Here is a 19,442-nt window from a genome sequence, read left to right as displayed (position 1 = left end):
TCAAAGGTCATCTGGATAGTACCTTCAGGTGACGGAAGCCGCATAGGATGATAGGTTTAATTTCCTTTTCTTTTATTATTATTTATTATTATTTTTTTTTTTATCGTTGTTTTATTCGCGTTTTTTTTTTTTTTTTTTTTTTTTTTTTTTTTGGGCTGGTACAGCATAAGCCATAGGCTTTCTTGCACTATGCGGCCATTACTAATACTAATACTATTTTTTATTTTTTGAAGATGAGGGAATAAGTGTTGGGGGGGGGGGTAAACTGCAACTTGTCTACGACTATCTCAGTACAATAGCACCAACCAGCACAGAATCCAAAAGGATGTTTTCTGCCGCTAATCAAATATGTACCAAAATTAGATCCAGTTTAAACAATAACACTATCAATTGCTTATATATATATATGCAGAGCTTACTTTATTCGGACAAGTAGTGTGAATGCTTAAACATAACTAAATCTGCAGTATCAATAATATGCATATTTTTTGTTTTTAAAATAAATGTATTTTTAATAATTTTTTGTCAGATTACTTATTCTTGTAATAAAGGTTTAAAACATGAATTCAAATAATTACTTGGTTTTTCCTAACTTTATTGCATCTAATTGTCATCAAAATTTCTTGGGAAATTTTTTTTTTTTTTTTTTTTGGAAATACTGGTATTAATACTGGTATTGCGGTTTCATAAATTAAAAAATACTAAAATAGCAGTATTAAGATTTTGACCAGTATTGCAAGCCCTACACAGAAGGTATTGAATTGAGCATGGTGGGAGGTGGTTTACCAAGATCATTAATACATGAGTTGGAATAAAAATAGGATGCTAGTAGATCAGCTTTATCTTTGGCTGAAGAGGCAATAGAATCACCTGGTTTTGACAGAGTTGCAAACCGAGACGGGCAAAAGATGTGGCCAATAGCTTTGGTAAGAGACCAGAATGCTCGATTAACATTTGGATAAGAAGCAAGTTTTCTGCTCTTAGCCTGCTTGAAATCTAGTTTAGACTGATTAATAACTGCTTTACAAATTGTTGCAAGCTTTGATGTAGGCAGAAAATGAAACTGAAGATTTGGAAAACAAGCCAATTATGATACTCAACATTCTTCTTTTGAACAGCCTTAGCACATTTATTGGAAAACCAAGGTTTAGACAAAGGATGAGATTTTAAGGTGGAGTGTAGAATAAAGGATTCCATCCCTACAAAAATAATTTCCTTGACACAATTGAGCAAACGTTGACATCAGAAATTTTGAAACAGTAATCTGACCAAGAAAAGAAGAAAAGAAATCTCGCAGATCATCCCATTGTGCATTCTTGAAATGCTAAACAACACAAAGTCAGGAATGGTCATGAGAGAAAGGCTCCATTGGAGAAGAGACCATAACCAAGTTGTGATCTTAAGTTCCTTGAGGAGCACTCACTTCGACTGTATTTAAAAGTGTTGTTTGTGAGTAAAAGATCAAATGTGTTCGCTGTGTTGTTAGGATTAGTGTTTCCAAATACCTGACAGATATTAATCTTCGGGATTCAGGAACGAGAAATCGGAATTCCCTGGAATTCTTGAGAATTCTCGAAATCATAAATTATTCTGTATTTTTCATACCTTTTTATTTACATGATTTTAAATAATAATAAACAATGAATCATTTTTCTGTGATATCCTTATACTAAAAGTTTCAGAGGTTTTCTGTAAAAAAAAAAAAAAAAAAAAAATGATATATAAATGCATGGTTTATTATTATTATGAACCAATATATTGTGACAAGATTATATATTTCAATAATATATAAAAATGATCTCTACTTGATATAGACATTTGATAATAGAAAACATTAAAAGAAAGGAACATTAATAGTCTGGACCTATAGTCTTGAGCTTTGTTTAGTGACAAATATTCCAGACGTAGAAAAATTGGACGTTAGGGTACATGTTGCTTCATATAAGCTTATTTCCTTTTTTAACGATGAAACCATTTTGTCCGCTTGTCCTGATTTTGGTTTTGCCATTGAAATCAATATTGCTTTTGCTAATTCAGATTTTAGATCAATTTCTGATTTCATGTCAGACTATTCCACAATAACATTCACATCTTCTTCTCTTTGCATTTCTTCTGTTAAAGTACGTTTTTCTTTAGAAAGTCTTTACATTAATGATTTTGGTAATCGAGCTATTTCATTCTTGTTTGCCAAAGCAAAAAAGGCTTCCTTTTCCACCGCATATAAATAACTAACATTGCATTAAATATTTAATGAGGGATACTAGATCTTTATTCCTGCATTTAAGCAATTCATTTCTAATTACTTTTAAAAGCATACTGCTCAAAACAGAGTTCTGTTTTTCCAAATTACTAAAAAGAAACTTAAAAATTCCTTTGTTTGTTAGAAGAAATAGAAAATCTTGCATCATGATTACTTAATGCCTCAACTGCTAATCGAGCAGGTTTTAAGCAATTTAACATATCTCTTGCAATTTCATAATACAGTCAGTCTTCGTATAGCACGATAGTTGCGTTCCTAGAAACCCTTGTGCAATGCAAAATCGTACAATATAAACAACAGGCCCTATGGGAAAAATGGGGTTAGGTGCCGACCACCCAAGATTGAACACACATTTGTAACCAAAACATTACCAAACACAATAAATAATCGTAATGAAATACTTACGTATTTTATTACGACTATTACGTAATAAAATATTGCTAATGCTTTTACTTCTATCGTAAGCAAACTTGTTTTTTGTTTGATTTTCTATCCAAACAGATGACAGGCGTTCCATCTCTTCCATTTCTTTGTGTCTTAATCTAATGGATTTTAATTACACTTTGAGTTGTTCCTGCTATGAAAGTTGTTTTTATTTTCTCTGCATTCTTTCTAATTCTCGGCGTTGCCTCATTTAGGTCTGTAGCACGTGCAATATCACATGGTCTTTCATTTCGCTCAAAGCGTTTCACAATTTCATATTTTTTCTCTATCGATAGAGGCGGACTGGCCATAAGCCTTACCGGGGAAACCCTGATGGGCCGGAGGCCTGTGTGATTTTGGCCATAAACCAGACTTTGAGGCCACTATAAATTTTCCCGGGTAAGAATTTTTGACCCAGTCCACCTCTGTTTATTGATATTGCTTTTCTTTTTCTCTCTGAATCTGCAGTATCTTCACCAGAACGCTTCCTTTTCACACCTTTTAAGTATTTTACTCATTTTTAGGGAATAAAGCACAATTACAAAACGAGGAGGTACACTTGATACACAAACAAAGTTGTGCACATGTTGTAACTGAATAAGCAACACCGTAAAGGCAGAGATACACTATTAACACCTCACATTTTACTAAAGCACATTTCTAGGGGTTACTACCATAAAACAATAAAAACAATTTCCAGTTGCGTTCCTGCTAGTGGAATCTGTTATAATCTAGTAGTAAATTCGATCTAATTGCATTTGCGATAATACCGATAGCTGGAATTGTGTTGGATTTTAGGTTATTATGGTGAAATGTGTTTCCCCTTCACTGATATAAAAAACATAAATACATTTTCAGAATCTTCTCTTCATTCCTATCGTGTTGCGTTCGGGTGGGGTGATTCTGCGTTCGACTGCCATTTCTTGTAAACACAAAGGCGAATCGTGCATAAGCGAATTCGGTTCATGTTATATAAGATATCGTTCCCCTATTTATAAATCGTGTATGATCGAATTCGTGTAATGTAAACCCGTGTTATACGAGGACTGACTGTATTCCTCTTTCCATAAGTGACCAAGCTTCAGATGTCGTAAAAGAATTTTTATCGGATTTAGGATCTTTAAAACTCTTTTCGATTATTATTTCTAATGTGTTCCGGCTCATTTAAAGTCCAAAATGACTTGTAGTTCCATTTTTTTCACTCTTGATTCTTTCCTGCTGCAAAAGGGAATTTCTCACTGGAGAATATTTAAACATTTTTACAATTTTTCTTATACTAAAAATTGCTGGAGAGACATCATCTTGCAGATCATACTGATCAGCTCCGGCTACATTATCTGAATCAGAGTCATTGCTTTCATCTTTCAACTTTTTGACGTAAAACACTTTCATTACAGCAAGGTGAAGTGCATGATTTTAACATAACTGCTGAATAGTCTGTGATAACTTTCCAAATTTTTCCGTAACTGCTGCACATCACTAGTTGTTGCATCCGCTTCAAGTTTTAATTCAACGGTTTCTAATCTTTCCTGAAGTAAACATAACTTTTTCTGCAGTACAGTTCCCATGAACTCTTCTTAAACCAAGTCTCATTGTAGTATACATGAATGTTCATGTATCTTCGATTCCTACAACTGGTCCACTTGGCAATGCAAATGCTCATTTTCTTATTTTCACATTTGAAAGCACCAGATTTCTCGATGTACAGTTCTATTTTACTGTAATAGTTATGTATTAATGTTATAACTGATGGTGGACTTTTTTGGCAACTGCAGTACTTTTCTTAAGAAACTTGCCCAAATAAATTCATTCTTTGAGATTATGTTGATAGATAATTCATCTACTGCTGCAACTTTGCTTACTGTTTTTTCTAAATCTTGTGACTCATGTCCTTTGATGTATTGTAAAATTGTGCATTGTTTCTTAGAAGTAGTAGGCATTGGCTCATCAGGATTATTTTCAGAGTTTTTTTGTCCTTTTCATGCCATGAATATGTTTGAGGTGCCTATGAAGTCCACTAGTCGATGATGCTTTACATTGCAGTGATTAAAAACATATCTGGCAACGAGCTGATTGATTTCCTTAATCTTTCTTGAAATACTTCCAACATGCTTCATACTCTTTACTCGTTATTATGGATATCTAAAAAAAATATATGGTAAATAAGAAATATTAAGTTTAGTAGTATTTACAAAGAACTGTAGCCTATAGCAAATATTTAAACATTGGAAAATGCCAGCAAACATTATTGGGAAGTATTCGAATTGGGAATAATGTCAGCAAACATTATTGGGAAGTACACAGAATTACATGTCGAAATTGCCAATTTAAGGACTTATTTTGTATCCAAAACTTGTTATTCCTTGGAACACCACTCATAGGATTTGTAAAAGTATATTCTGTGTATAAACTTATATTTATTTTATTTGCAAGGATGACTCACAGTTAGCAGCAGACAGGGCTATGAACACATTTTTATAGCAAGGCAACATTACAAGGAGGACTGACTGATTAGATTGCACCGCTTCTCTCCTATTTGATTCCCGGAAATGGAAGGCTAAGTTGATCTTCCACTACAGTTCCTTCCAGAAGTGGAAGGTTAACTTAACTGTCCACTCCACATATCAACATTTCCTGCTCTTGCTTTCGACGACATCAGTGGATTCCTTCGAACCAGTAACGTCTCTATGTTGATTGTTAAGCTTTAATTCTCACAGGAGAATTATAATACTTTTTCCCAATTTCTCAACTGACATTTCTCGGGATTTGGAAAACACATAATTTTCCTGAGAAATGCTGGGAAGGAATTCCCGCATGAAACACTAGATAGGATTGTCTAGTATTCTGGTAGGTAAATGAACAATCTGTGCAAGGTCATTAGTAATTGCAAAAGCCTCAGCATCTCGACCAGCTGGTAGTTGTGAACGTTAAAATCACCAGGATAAATTACCTCACTATTGGGAAAGTTGGACTGGAGGAAGTCAAGTTTGAAAGAGAGGAAGGCAATGAGTTCTAAGCAATTAGTGGAGTTGGGAGAACAATAGAGGCAACGGATAAATTTGACAGAATGTGGTAGAGAGATTTTAAGCCAGAGAAGGTCAAAAAGAGGAGATTCCAAATTGCTAAGTCTCTGAAAGAGAATATCAGAACAGATATATATGCACAGGTACCACCTTTGAAGGGAAAGGAATCATACAGCGAATAATTTGGACAATTGGGATTAGCAGTGGTTGAATCAACCGATAACTGAGATTTTGTTAGAAAAAGAACATGGGGTTTGGCAGGCTGTAAGTGGAAATGAGCATCATTGAGATTAGAACTCAGACGACGTATAGTTGTGAAATGAACGAGGAAGTGTTTGGGAGGTTTAGATCTGTTCACACAAGTTTGCCCTATTAGTTTGACAATTCATAGTGTATTCAGTAGTAAGGAAAAGATGTGTGTGGACATGCTGTATGAAGTAATGAAATTTTTGGATATGCAGTACACATTGTAAGAATATACCCAGCTACTTGACACAATGTGACCTCGACAATGCCCCCCACACACACTATTCAGATTCCTCCGGTAATTATCTGGCAGAGCAGAGACAGCAAGGTTATGCACTAGCTGATCCCGAAGCCTCCTAGAGAATTACCAATAGGTTCAGTCCAGTGTATTTACTAGTGGCCGGCCTGCGAACACCGTTTTAGAACTGTACCCTCGAAATGTAAGGAAGTTTGCACCTTGCAATGACATCCATTATAGCCTCAAAAGACATCAATCATACTGCATGATGGAGGAGATGGGGAGAGTTTACTGGAGCTTTGTTCTGGAGGCCAAACATGGGTACCACCACTTCAAGCCTTCAATAAGCAAAATGGTGGTGGTGGTATTGCACCGTGCATCGGTTGATGAGAGTCATATACCAACTAGTATTGCCTGGTAACACAGAGGGGGGCTTCATTCCTCCGTGTGGTGTGGGTGCCACACCTCGACCCCTGCTTACATTGGTTCACACCTGGGTGGTCGCCCCAAGTGTGCTAGGTTGCCATATTTCAGGACTTTCACATAGGAGTTATACCCAAGGTTACTAACAGTCCCACCATCATGAGGGTACAAGCAGAGGATTTAGTTATTACAGACCGAACGAACTTCACCAAAATTAGGTCCACTTGACTTGAGTGTCACCCAAATATCAGTTCCATCAGCACTTTAGACACCCAGGTAGCAAGCACAGCTTGGCATATCTGAGAGATTGTCTGTGACACCCCAAGGACCATGACAAGTTGCAGTATTTCCAAAAATAATTATTGAAATCAAAATATTTAAAGGAACATGTTTATTAAAAGTAATCCGGCTATAAAGTCATAACATACTTATCAAAGAATTATACTTTTAGTAATGACCACTCTTACCACATGAATATTAAGATAGTTTATTCAGTTAATAACTAAATTCCTATACATTAAGGTGGCATTTCAGGAACCTTGAAGGCATCAGACCATATGTCAGCTGTTAAATGCCAGAAAAAACAAATTGATAATATATTTTTGGGCTAAATTATAAAACTTCTATGTTTTAACTGTTACTTATTATTCTTTATATTAGACATTATTATTAATTTATAATACAGATATGGATGATATATACAAATGGGAAATAAAAAGTACCAAGTTAAAAAATTTTTGTAACTAAAGTTACAATTAAACATATAATTAAGATTAAACAGAATTATAACATGTAGTCTTACCTATTGTTGGCTTCCTGCTTGCCGCATGTCTCGAATTTAACCTCAGGGGCTCAAATCTGGTGAGCATGGACTTGGCACACCCATGGTCCTGACCTGGATATCATTCTTCTCTTTCTTGGTGATTCCCTTCTATTTCTCTCTCTCTCTCTCTCTCTCTCTCTCTCTCTCTCTCTCACACACGGATAACTCAGAAATTTTTTTTTTTTTTTTTTTTTTTGGCTGGTGCAGCAAAAGCCTAAGGCTTCCTTGCACCATGTGGCTAATAATAATAATAATAATAATCACTGGCAGAGGCTCTCAGCAAGTTATTTATATGAGAGGATTTTAATCAATCGTCCAATAATAGAGTGCTAGGTATTTAATTCTGGATCCAGTGATTCTTGTTGAAATATATCCTCGAATTAGATGGCCTAACCTCATTCTCAGTTGTTTGGGTGGGGAGTAATTGGCTGTTCTTCTCTTTTTTGAGGTCGTCTTCTGCTGTATTTTTAAATAAGTTGAAGCATTGCAGATTAAATTCAATTCCTCTTTTTTTGTTAATAGATGTACCTTCGTACAATTTTATGTAGAATGCTTCCCTGAATTTTCTCCTGTTGTATTGTTGGTTGGTGGAAAGAACTCTGATATTGTTGATTTGCTATATAGCGCCACATTGGTATGCATGTGGGGCAATGTCAGATCTTTCTGTTCTTCTGTATTGTAAATCTTTCAGTTTGGTGTGACATAAGCACTGCGAAAGCAAAAATAAGAGTAGGAGTGTGTTATAGGCCTAATGACTTGAATGAGTACAATGATCAGTTGTACAGAGAAATAAAGTGGGCTAGTAAATCGGAATGTCTTATAATGGGGAATTTTAACTTCCCAGATATTGACTGGAACTTGTGGGTTGGTCACTTGCACACTAGTAAGACTTTTGTAGATTTATTGGATGATTGTTTTCTGAAGGCGCCTCCGTAGCCAGGTAGGCAGGAGCACAGTGCGTAGCACATGCTTCTTGATTAGACCAGGGTTCGAGCCTATGACCACCAAATACGGAGGATGCGGAAAGGTCAGGAAATGACCGCCGCATATCCCTGGAGCAATATGGCCTTAGTTGATAATGCTCCTATAAACCAAATAACAACAACAACAACAATCGTTTTCTGCAGCAGCATATTCGAGAGGCAACCAGAAAAGGTAATACTCTTGATCTGGTTATCAGCGGTGATCATTTGTGTATTAAGAATTTGCAGATAAAGGAACCACTAGATGGCAGTGATCACAGTGTACTGATGTGGGATTTACTTAAAGATATAATTACCATCAGGGGTAAAGGAAAGTGTTTTTGCTTCCATAAAGGTGAGTACAGCAGTCTCAGGCAGTTTTTAAATTCTGTACAGTGGGATCAACTGATGATGTTGCCAACAGCAAATTCTAAGTGGGAAGCATTCAAGGAATTAATCGTGGAAGCTACTAAAAGTTTCATACCTTTTAAGAAATATTCTTCAAGGTTTAGGCCTAAGTGGTTGTCAAATGAACTAATGAGACTCATGGCAGAGAAGAAAAATGCATGGGATGCATATAAATTATCAGGCAACACAGAAGCCTATGGCAGATATAAGCTAGTCTGTAATCAAGTCACAAAGGAGGTTAGGCAGATTACGAGAAATCTTTGGCAAAGGATGCCAAGAAAAACCACAAGGATTTCTTTATTTATGTAAACTCTAAAAGGAAGGAGTGAATCTAAATGGTCCTCTTGATATCGATGGTTCGACTGTTGATCCTGCTCAAATAGCAAACAAACTGAATGAGTATTTTGCATCTACATTCACACATAAGGAATTATTAAGGATTGAAAATGCCAGAAGGTTATCAAATTATACCTGGGGTGGGTGGGATCTATCCAGTTATATTAAAGGAGGCAGCAAAGGAAGTAGGCAAACCATTAGCCATAATTATGAGAGTATCCTTGGACTCAGAGGAGGTCCCCACTGACTGGAGATGTGCAAATGTATCCCCAATTCACAAAGGGAGATTGAAGGGTGACATGAGTAATTACAGACCAGTTAGTTCCAGGTAAAATAATGGAGTAACTGGTTAAAGATGCACTGCAAGATCATCTAGACAAGACTGCAGCAATAATTCAGACACAACATGGGTTTGTTAAGGGAAAGTCTTGTCATTCAAATTTGATTGGATATTATGATGTGCTTACAAAGGAACTGGATGCAAAAATAATTTTGATATGATATACTTGGATTTCAGGAAAGCTTTTGACACTGTTGCGCATGGAAGACTACTGTAAAAATTGGAGCAGAATGGTATTAAGGGTAAGTTGCTACAATGAATAAAAGGATGGTTGAGTGATAGAAGACAGGGTGGTAATCAATGGGCACTGCTCTTCGTGGACTAATGTTATTAGTGGAGTCCCACAGGTTTTGGTGTTGGGTCCACTGTTTTCTATATTTATCAGTGATATTGATGAAGGTATATCAGGCCTAGTTTCGAAGTTTGCAGATTTGCAAACTTCGAAACAATACTCATTAACAACCCTGCCAACGAAGGTTGGCAGGGTTGTTAATGAGTATTGTGCTACTGCAACAGAATCTAGAAAATTTGGGCGGGCTGAGAAGTGGCAATTGTAGTTTAACATTAACAAATGCAAAGTACTGCATATGGGTAGAAGTAACTCAGAGGAACGTACCAACTGTGTGGTATACACTTAGATAGAGAATGAAAAAGACCTGGGTGTAATTGTGCAGTCAGATAAGAAGTTTTCTGAGCAATGCAGACAGGCTGCAAGAGCAGGTCATGGGGGTTTTGTCAATGATATACAGGAATTTTGCTAGCAGGAAAAAGGGGGCTGATTGTCTCTCTGTATAAGGCAGTGGTCAAGCCACGCCTTGAGTACTGCTTACAGTTCTGGAGGCCTCATTTTAGGAAGGATGTAGATTTGCTTGAGCATGTACAGAGAAGGGCAACAAGATTGTTGAGGGAAATGAAGGTATTCTCTTACCAAGAGAGGCTTAAGTTCTGCCAATTGCAGCGGTTGGAGACTAGGAACCTGCGAGGTGATCTGATTGCTGTGTATAAGGCCTTGATTACGAACCTAAGGGGGCATAAATTCAAATTTAGGAAAGACAGATGTAGAATAGATGAGAAGAAATTTGCCTTTAGGCAGTGGGTGATTAATTGCTGGGACAAACTTCCATCTGTTGTTGTGGAAGTTGATAGGTTAAATAAATTTAAGGAGGAACTGGACACATTTAGAGGGAATTGTGTAAATTTTTTTTTTTTTTGGCTGATGCTGCATAAACTCATACGTTTGCTTTCTTGCATCACATGCCACTATTACTACTATTACTACTACATACATAGGAGATCCTTAAAATAAAAAGGTCTTCTGGGATTGTTGGATTGTATATATAATTCTTATCTGAATTATAAATTAATAATGTATAATATAATGAGTAACAGTTATACAAGGTGTCTCAAAAATATTGGTACAAAAGTTTAGGGGAGGTAGGTAACATATAAAGGAATGTGAATCGCATAAGAACCAATAACCAGAAACGTCACGGGGTAGTTGTAGCAGAGGCACAAGATGCAGAAATGACACAAGACAGTAATTAGTGGCAAACATTTATTTGACATAATATTAACAATGGAGTACGAGATGGATGTTACAACAGATGCTCGAAGGTTCCACCATGAGACGCGATGCATGCGTGACACCGACGCAGCATGGATTGGCGGACATGGTCGAACACACCTGGAGTTTCTTTGACAGTAGCAGCAGCACAGCGAGTCTTGCCACGAGATCCATTTCCGTCTCCACAGGTGATTCATACACGATAGATTTGAGGGCCCCCCACAGAAAGAAATCAAGGCTCGATAAATCAGGTGATCGTGGGGCCAGGCAACGGGTCCACCACGGCCAATCCATCGACGCCCAAAACGCCTGTTCAAATGGTCACAAACACACCTTCCATAATAGGCGTAATATGGTCATACCAGCCCTTGTGCCAATAAACCCCACTCCAAGAACAACCTTCCATAATGGGCAGGCGGCCCGTCATGTTGAAACCAAATGTTGCGTCTCATATTTGCTGAAGCATCAAGTAATCCTGGTAGAACTTGTTCAAGAAAGATCCGATATTTAGCGGAGTTCATGCGGGATGGTGACAGGTATGGGCCGACTAAGCAGTCACCGACCATACCTGCCCACACATTTATTGCAAAGTGGTGTTGTGCCGCATGGGAGCGCACACTGTGTGGGTTGTCGTGAGCCCACACATGAGCATTGTGCTGATTGAATAAGTCTTCCTGAGTGAAATAAGCCTCATCCGTGAACAAAACATAGGCTGGAAAATTCAAGTCTTGAACACTTTCTTGGAGAAACCACTGTGCAAAAGCCACACGTGCAGCATGATCTTGGGGGAGCAGTAACTGAAACCTTTGGAGATGAAAGGGGTGTAAGGAATCGTCGTGCCAGACACGCTGTACGCTGCAACGAGACGCTCCTAAGGCAGAGGCAACAGCACGTGTGCTGGTAGTAGGAGGATTATTCTGGACGGCATTCAACACACTTTCTTCCATGGTGGGAGTTCGCATCTAACGTGGTCTGCCCGCACTACTCCTGTTACCTCTAAATGTCCAATAATCGCCCAAATTTTTAAGACGCGCGCAAACAAACGGTGGTCCGATACATGTCTGTCTTGAGCGGCTCGTCCATTGCCCTCTGCTAATCCATACACTAGGTGCTTGTCTGCCTGCTCTTCGTGCGGCGAATACTGCGCCGTCTACCAACTTATGGTGTCGTTTCTGGTTATGGGTTCCTATGCAATTCACATTCCTTTAGATGTCACCTACCTCCAATAAACATTTGTACCAATATTTTTGAGGCACCCTGTATATAGAGGTTTTGTAATTTAGTCCAAAAATATCTGTTATCAATTTATTTTTTTTACCCTTTAACAGCTAATATATGGCCTAAACATGGGTACTGGCAAGGTTCCCGAAATATCATCTTAATGTATTAGGTGATATTTCGGGAACCTTGTAATTTAGTTATTAACTGAATGAAGTATCTGAATATTCATATCGTATAAGAGTGGTCATTACTAAAAGTATAATTCAATGAAAAACATCTTGAACATCCTTCCCCAACAATACTTATAAAATGATTACAAGATAATGTAATTTATTGCATTAATGTTTACAAAATAATGTTTCTTAATGTGGAACACTCTAAAGAAGTTGTAGTGGTCTTCATTTTTATCATGAAATAAATATTTATTTAATATTAATCATGAAGTCTGCACTTTAAAATTAAAATAGAACTGCCATTATGTTCTTTTTAATGCTGAACAAAACAGTATATCGATATAAAATGGACTAGGTTGGCCAGTATTCCACCTGCTTTATGGATACTGGCTGACCTAGCCCTTTTGCAGAAAGTTTCCCATTCATCTGGATTTCAGTTGTGTTATGATTTTCAAATACAGACAATATGAAATATATTGATATGGGTGTCCAAAGCCACTGTTTGGCCTACTCTTCAGATAAGCAATTTCTTCTGTTAACAAGTGCAGATCATGCTAAGTAAAATTCTGCTCTATGAATATTACACAAGCTCTCTGGGCTAATATTGATTGATAAAACTTCCAGACATTCTCACATTAAGGTCCTAACTTATGGATTTTTTCAACACCACCTTATAACTTAAAGCTAAATGAAATTAATTAAAATTAATAATTAAAAGGAACCTCAGATTGCTTAATCTTGATATTGTCAATACCTATACGTTCCAGTTTCTCTGACAGTTGAGTAACCCACAGTTACAACCTTTTTTTTTTTTTTCTTTTTGACCAGTTTCCTGTTGTCTTTGGCATGGATTCCCTATTTGCAATCACATGCATGAGGGGAGGCTTCATCATTCGGTTCAACACCTGAGTGTCCAGTGAGCCCCTGAGACTCAATTTTTCAGTGCATTAACCGCTTCCCCCCCCCCAATTGTGTGATGTTTGGACCACTGCTATCTCTGGTTTTTCTGGGGTCTTCCTCATTGTTTTCTTGGGCATTGGCACTAGACATTTTGCTAGAGATGACTGCTGAGTTGGTTTCTTTTTGCTCTTAGCATACAGCTCCCTGTAACAGGACGGGGCTATGTTTTAACCCCCCCCTCCAAACTGAAGCCTACATTTGATGGCTGTAATTTATAGGTTACTTCCCCCCCCCCCCCTTTTTTTTTTTTTTTTAATTTGTGTATAGCCAGAGCATTAAACAATACTGTAACATTTACTGCCCTGGGGACTGGAGCTTTGCTTCTGTTGTCTGGAAGAATTCAGACAAAATATCATGCTTCATTGTACAATATTTGTCTTTGAGCAAATTATCGAAATCTTCAGCTTTCAAACCTTCCAGTCCAGCCTTATTGGCTACTACTTCCAATCTCTTTAATGATTGCAGGCACAAAGTTGGGAAATCTTGCAAGTGAAGCATTTAAGTGTTGTTAAGCAAAGTTTAAAAATATTTGAACTTTCTCATAGGATTTAATTCAGATAGAGAAAATATCAGATGATACATGAAGTGGATGATCAGCAGTTCACAAAATGATGAAATTGTTTTCATCAGTTATTGTGAATGGGATCATTCAGATATATGGATAACTTTAATTAACTAATGAAATGCATTTATTTTGATGGAACATTTGAATAAAGGGAAACTTTTTTTTTTTTTTTTATTTTACCAAGATGGTTCCACAAATTTTGAATCAAGAGGAAAGGCAGAAAAAAATTGGAAATATTTTTTCCTTTATAGGAAATTATAGGCTGGTGATGAAACATGGATGTTTCAGTATGTCTCAGAAACAAAGCATCAGTTTTCAACAAAAAAGTTCACTATCTCTGAAAGTGAAGAAAACGGGCATTTTTCGTTTATAATTCATCTTTGAGGTTCCAAAAGTTATACATCCTTAGAAATTTCCTGAAGTTGAGGAATTCTGTTCACTCCAATTGAAAAATCTGTAACCATCTCAGTAAATGCTTCACATTGTCCTTCATAACATTATAGTCTCTTTAGTCATTTGGAATTCAGATTTCATTCAAAAACTGAAGGAAGAATTTCTTAAAGTCCTCATCAGTTGGGGCCGATCTCAAGTAGCGAGAGTAGGAGATCCTTCCCACCATGGGTTTTTCCAGTGAAAATGAAAAAAATTTCTGGTATTTGAAAGTATTAGAGAGAATATGATTATGGTATTCTGATGGAATATTGCCAAAGGAATTGGGATATATTTTCAACAGTTGTAGCATTTCATTGGTTAAAGTGTATTTTAGTAAAGGATATGTGGCAGCTTATTAAAGTATAACTTCCTGTATATGTTTTCAGTTATAAATGAGTTCACTATGTAATATGTTTATTAATATGTTTTTAGTATATAATAATAGTTAAAATTCATAGGCATTCAATAAAAGTTAGTTCAGCTATGATATCTGTGTATACATCAGCTGTTTTTTTTTTATTTAAGCTTACCAAGGTTCCTACAACAGTAGAAAAGGAACAAATTCAAAAAGTAAGTAACTTAACAAAATGAAATACAAAAACAGTTATCATTTTCTTTCATCTCTTCTACTCAGTTAGAAGCTGCATTTTTATTTGTAGACAGAGATAAGAAATAACATTTCATGCCAAACAGTTGATGACAGATAAAAGCCACTTTTTTATATCTTAGGTGAATGTCAACTTCTTTTATGAAGAACTGAATTGCAGAATTTTTCTTGCTTTCCACTACTTGTTTGCTGGTTTGGTTCCATTATCCCTTGCCATCATCTCATCATATGCATCATCATCACATGCAGCCTTTGAAATATTAAATATAAATAATTCTGAATGAAAATAAAAGTTAAAACTCTTTCTTAAATGTTCTATGAATATAAATATATATATAAATATTCTGACACGAATGACATGGAGTCAGTGTGGTATGGAAAAGAGATACAAGGAATATTGAACTGTTTATGTAAAAAAATTGCCCCAAATTTTTGGAGTCACATAGGTAGAGGATCTTGTCCATGAACACCTTTCCAGCATCATATAGAGATGCTCAATGGGATTGAGATCAGTGGTTTGGGCCAGTCAGAGCAAATTCATGAAGTCTTTCTTGAACTCTTTCACATTTGGCATGGTGGGTGGCAGAAATAGCAGCTTAGAAGTATCCCTGTCCATAGGGGTAAACATACATTGTTAGTTGTACCTGATCTGTATTTATCCTAGAGCAGGGGTGGGCAACCTCCAGCCCTCGAAAGTGTGTAATCCGTCCAACAGTTGTTTTCAAAATACATATAATAAACGGCACCCTATTTTTTATATATTTTTTAATTTGGATTTTTTATGACACATTTAGAAAATACTCCGTGCATTGCTATAACAAATTGATCTAGATATTAGCATTAGTAGAGGCATATGATCCAAGAAAGCAAGCTTATGCAGCATCAACCAAAAAAAAAAAAAAAAAATGCTCCGTTCGTTTCAAATACCTGTCCAGCTCAGCCTTAAATTTATTTAGGCTATCAACTTCCACAAAAAAAGGATGGAAGTCTGTTCCACCAGCCAACTACCCGCTGACTAAAGGCAAACTTCCGCACATCTATCCATCTGTTTTTTCCTCAATTTGAATTTATGCCCTCTCAGGTGATTATTCTCAGCAAGAGGAAGAATCCCATCAGCATTGAGCATGCTCAAACCATTCAAGGCTTTATACACCTCAGTCAGATCACCTCACAGGTGCCTAGTTTCCAGACACTGTAATTTGCAAAACTTAAGCCTTTATTCGTAAAAGCAACCCTTTATTCCATTCACTGATCTTGTTGCCCTTCTCTGTACTTGTTCCAACAGTTCTACATCCTTCTTAAAATGAGGCCTCCAGACCTGTATACAGTACTCAAGGTGTGGCCTGGCCATTTCCTTATACAAGGGGATAATCACCTCCTTATCCCTGCTAGAAAAATTCCTGTATATCGTTGACAAGACACTATGAGCTACTCTTGCAGACCATCTGCACTGCTCAGAAAACTTCATATCTGCCTCCACAATTACTCCCAAGTCCTTTTCATTCTCTACCACTGTCAGTGTAGTACCACAGAGTTGATATCTTACTCTGGGGTTACTGCTTCCCATATGTAGTAGTTTACATTTGTCAATGTTAAACTTCATTTGCCACCTCTCAGCCCATCTGCTCAACTTTTCTAGATCCTGTTGCAGCAGCGTAGTCATTAGTGTCCTTAACAACCCTGCCAACCTTTGTATCCGCCAACCTTGGACATTAGGCTTGATATATCATCATCAATATCATTTATAAATACAGAAAAGAACATTGGACCTAACACTGAACCCTGAGGGACTCCACTAATAACATTAGTCCACAATGAGCAGTGTCCATTGATTACCACTCTCTGTCTTCTCCCACTGAAACATCCCTTTATCCATAGCAGCAATTTGCCTCCAATACCACACTGCTCCAATTTGTTCAGCAGTCTTCCACGTGCAACAGTATCAAAAGCCTTTCTAAGATCCAAATATATGATATGAAAGTTATTCCCTGCATCCAGTTCCTTTGTGACCACATCATAATATCTAATCAAATTGGTCAGGCAAGACTTTCCCTTAACAAAACCATGCTGTGGCTGAGCTATAATTGAAGTCTTGTCTAGATGATCCTGCAGTGCTTCTTTAACTAGTGCTTCCATTAATTTTCCTGGAACAGAAGTTAAGGTAACATGTCTATAATTACTTGTGTTGCCCTTTGATCCTCCTTTGTGAATTGGGGTCACATTTGCACATCTCCAGTCCATGAGTGCCTCCCCTGAGTCCAAAGAAGCTCTCATAATTATGGCTAAGGGTTTGCTTACTTCCTTTGCTGTCTCCTTTAATATAACTGGATAGATCCCATTCACCCCGGGTGCCTTTTTTATGTTTATCTTCAATAATTTCTCCTCCACTTTCCTCTCAGTTATTACAAAATCATCTAGCTGACTGCCACAGTTTAACTCACCTCTTGAATTCCCCTCCCTGAATAACTCTTCATGGGTGAATGTAGATGCAAAATACTCGTTTAGTTTGTTAGCCACCTGAGCAGGATCATCAACAGTCGAACCATCAATATCCAGTGGACCAATCTGATTCATCCCTTTCCTTCTAGAGTTTACATAGGTAAAGAACTCTTTGTTGTTTTTCTTTGCATCCTTTGCCAAAGATTTCTCATAATCTGCCTTTGCCTGCCTAATCTCCTTCGTGACTTGGTTGCAGACTAGCTTATGTCTATCGTAGGCTTCCATGTCACCCATTAATTTATATGTATCCCATGCATTTTTCTTCTCTGCCTATAAATTCTTCCAAGATAAGTTCTTTGAATGCTTCCCATTTTGAATTTGCAGTTGGTAACATCATCAGTTGGTCCCACCGTATAGAATTTAAATACTGTCTCAGACCACCGTAGTCGCCTTTATGAAAGCAAAAACCCTTCCCTTCACCTCTGATGGTAGTTACCTCTTTGAGTAAATCCCACTTCAGCACACTGTGATCATTGCCACCTAGTGGTTCCTTTATCTGCAGATTCTTAATGCATGAAGAATCACTACTGATTATCAGATCAAGAGTATTACTCCCTCTAGTTACCTCGCGAACATGCTGATGTAGAAAACAATCATCCATTAAATCCACAAAAACCTTGCTAGTGTGTGAGTGACCAACCCACAAATTCCTGTCAATATCTGGGAAATTAATATTCCCCATTATAAGGCTGTCTGATTTACTGGCCCACTCTATTTTCCTGTACAGTTTCTTATTATACTCATCAGAGTCATTAGGCCTATAACACACTCCTACTCTCAATTTTGATCTCCCAATGCTTATGTCACACCAGACTGACTCGACACTGCATTGTCCAGCGATGTCAACTGGCTTCACTTCCTTGGATTTTATGTGTTCCTTAACTAATAGCATAACCCCTCCTCCCTTCCTATCCTGTCTATCCTTCCTGTACACATTGTACTTCCCAAATTCCAGTTCTGCATTCCTTATATCTGTGTGACACCACGTCTCTGATATTGCAACAATATCTGCCTTTGATGTTTTGAACAATACCTCAAATTCATCAGATTTATTTACCAAACTCCTAGCATTGGTGTACATGCAAATATACATGCACCTATTCCTATTCTTAGCTACCCTAACACAACCCATGTGTTTACTTGTACCGCAATGACTCCCTGCAGTCTCTGAAATATCCTGCATCTTGTTTTCCAGGATGCTGCTCATTCCCAATAGAAGCAGTGTAAGAATCACTTTCACCTCTCCAAGTGGCTACTGTTAATCTATTAGTCCTTGTATGCCCCCCCCCCCCCCCCAGCTAGCAGTTTTCCAACCCAGATATCGATTCGCTGATAAAAATAAAGTATCAAATCTCTTATTAAGTATTATAAAAATAAAATATTGCAATTTTTGTTACTAGAATTGTATTTATTTGTATTTTGTTACTGTAATTTTATCTTAAATTTGTGTTTCTTTTTTCTTATTGATAAAATTATATGTTCCTGTCAAATACACATACATATAATTGACAGTTTTTTCATTATACACCATTTTAATAATTCTTGAAATCGTAGAAAGCTAAAAAAAATTTGCCCCTCGTCCACCCCACAGACATTTTATATGGCACACCATTTATAAAGGTTGCCCATCCCTGTCCTAGAGCATATTTGAGATATGCACTGACATTTATGATTCTCTCTACTCTGATCAGGGAACCATGAAAACAATGACGGGATCAGAGAAGCATCAAAACATGTCCCACACCATTTAAACTGCTTTGCACCCCATCCAGCAGCCTGTACTGTCAATATATAACAGGATGGTTCCAATGCCTTGTATGTTTTATTCCAAGAATTCACTCTTCCCTTGGTACTGAAAATGTAAATCAGTACTCATCAGACCACATATAGTTTATCTCCAGTCCTGGCACTAGCCCAATTCAAAAAATTCCATTTATAA

The 19,442-nt window shown here is 37.1% G+C and overlaps 1 protein-coding gene across 1 annotated transcript in view; it reads left to right on the top strand.

The window, feature by feature from the left end:
• The window catches only part of LOC150091724 (uncharacterized), a 515,450-nt gene that overhangs the window by 271,731 nt on the left and 224,277 nt on the right, over window positions 1–19,442 (top strand). Inside the window, exon 8 of the mRNA XM_090369463.1 lies at window positions 14,923–14,967. Coding sequence (XP_090225589.1) covers window positions 14,923–14,967 — 45 coding nt within the window. The remainder of the gene's footprint in view (window positions 1–14,922; window positions 14,968–19,442) is intronic.

Source organism: Mastigoproctus giganteus, chromosome 1, assembly GCF_048544385.1.
Source record: "Mastigoproctus giganteus isolate SK-2022 chromosome 1, ASM4854438v1, whole genome shotgun sequence".
NCBI lineage: Eukaryota > Metazoa > Arthropoda > Arachnida > Uropygi > Thelyphonidae > Mastigoproctus > Mastigoproctus giganteus.
Note: the sequence above shows the minus strand (reverse complement) of the source record. Positions and strands in the feature narration are given on the sequence as shown.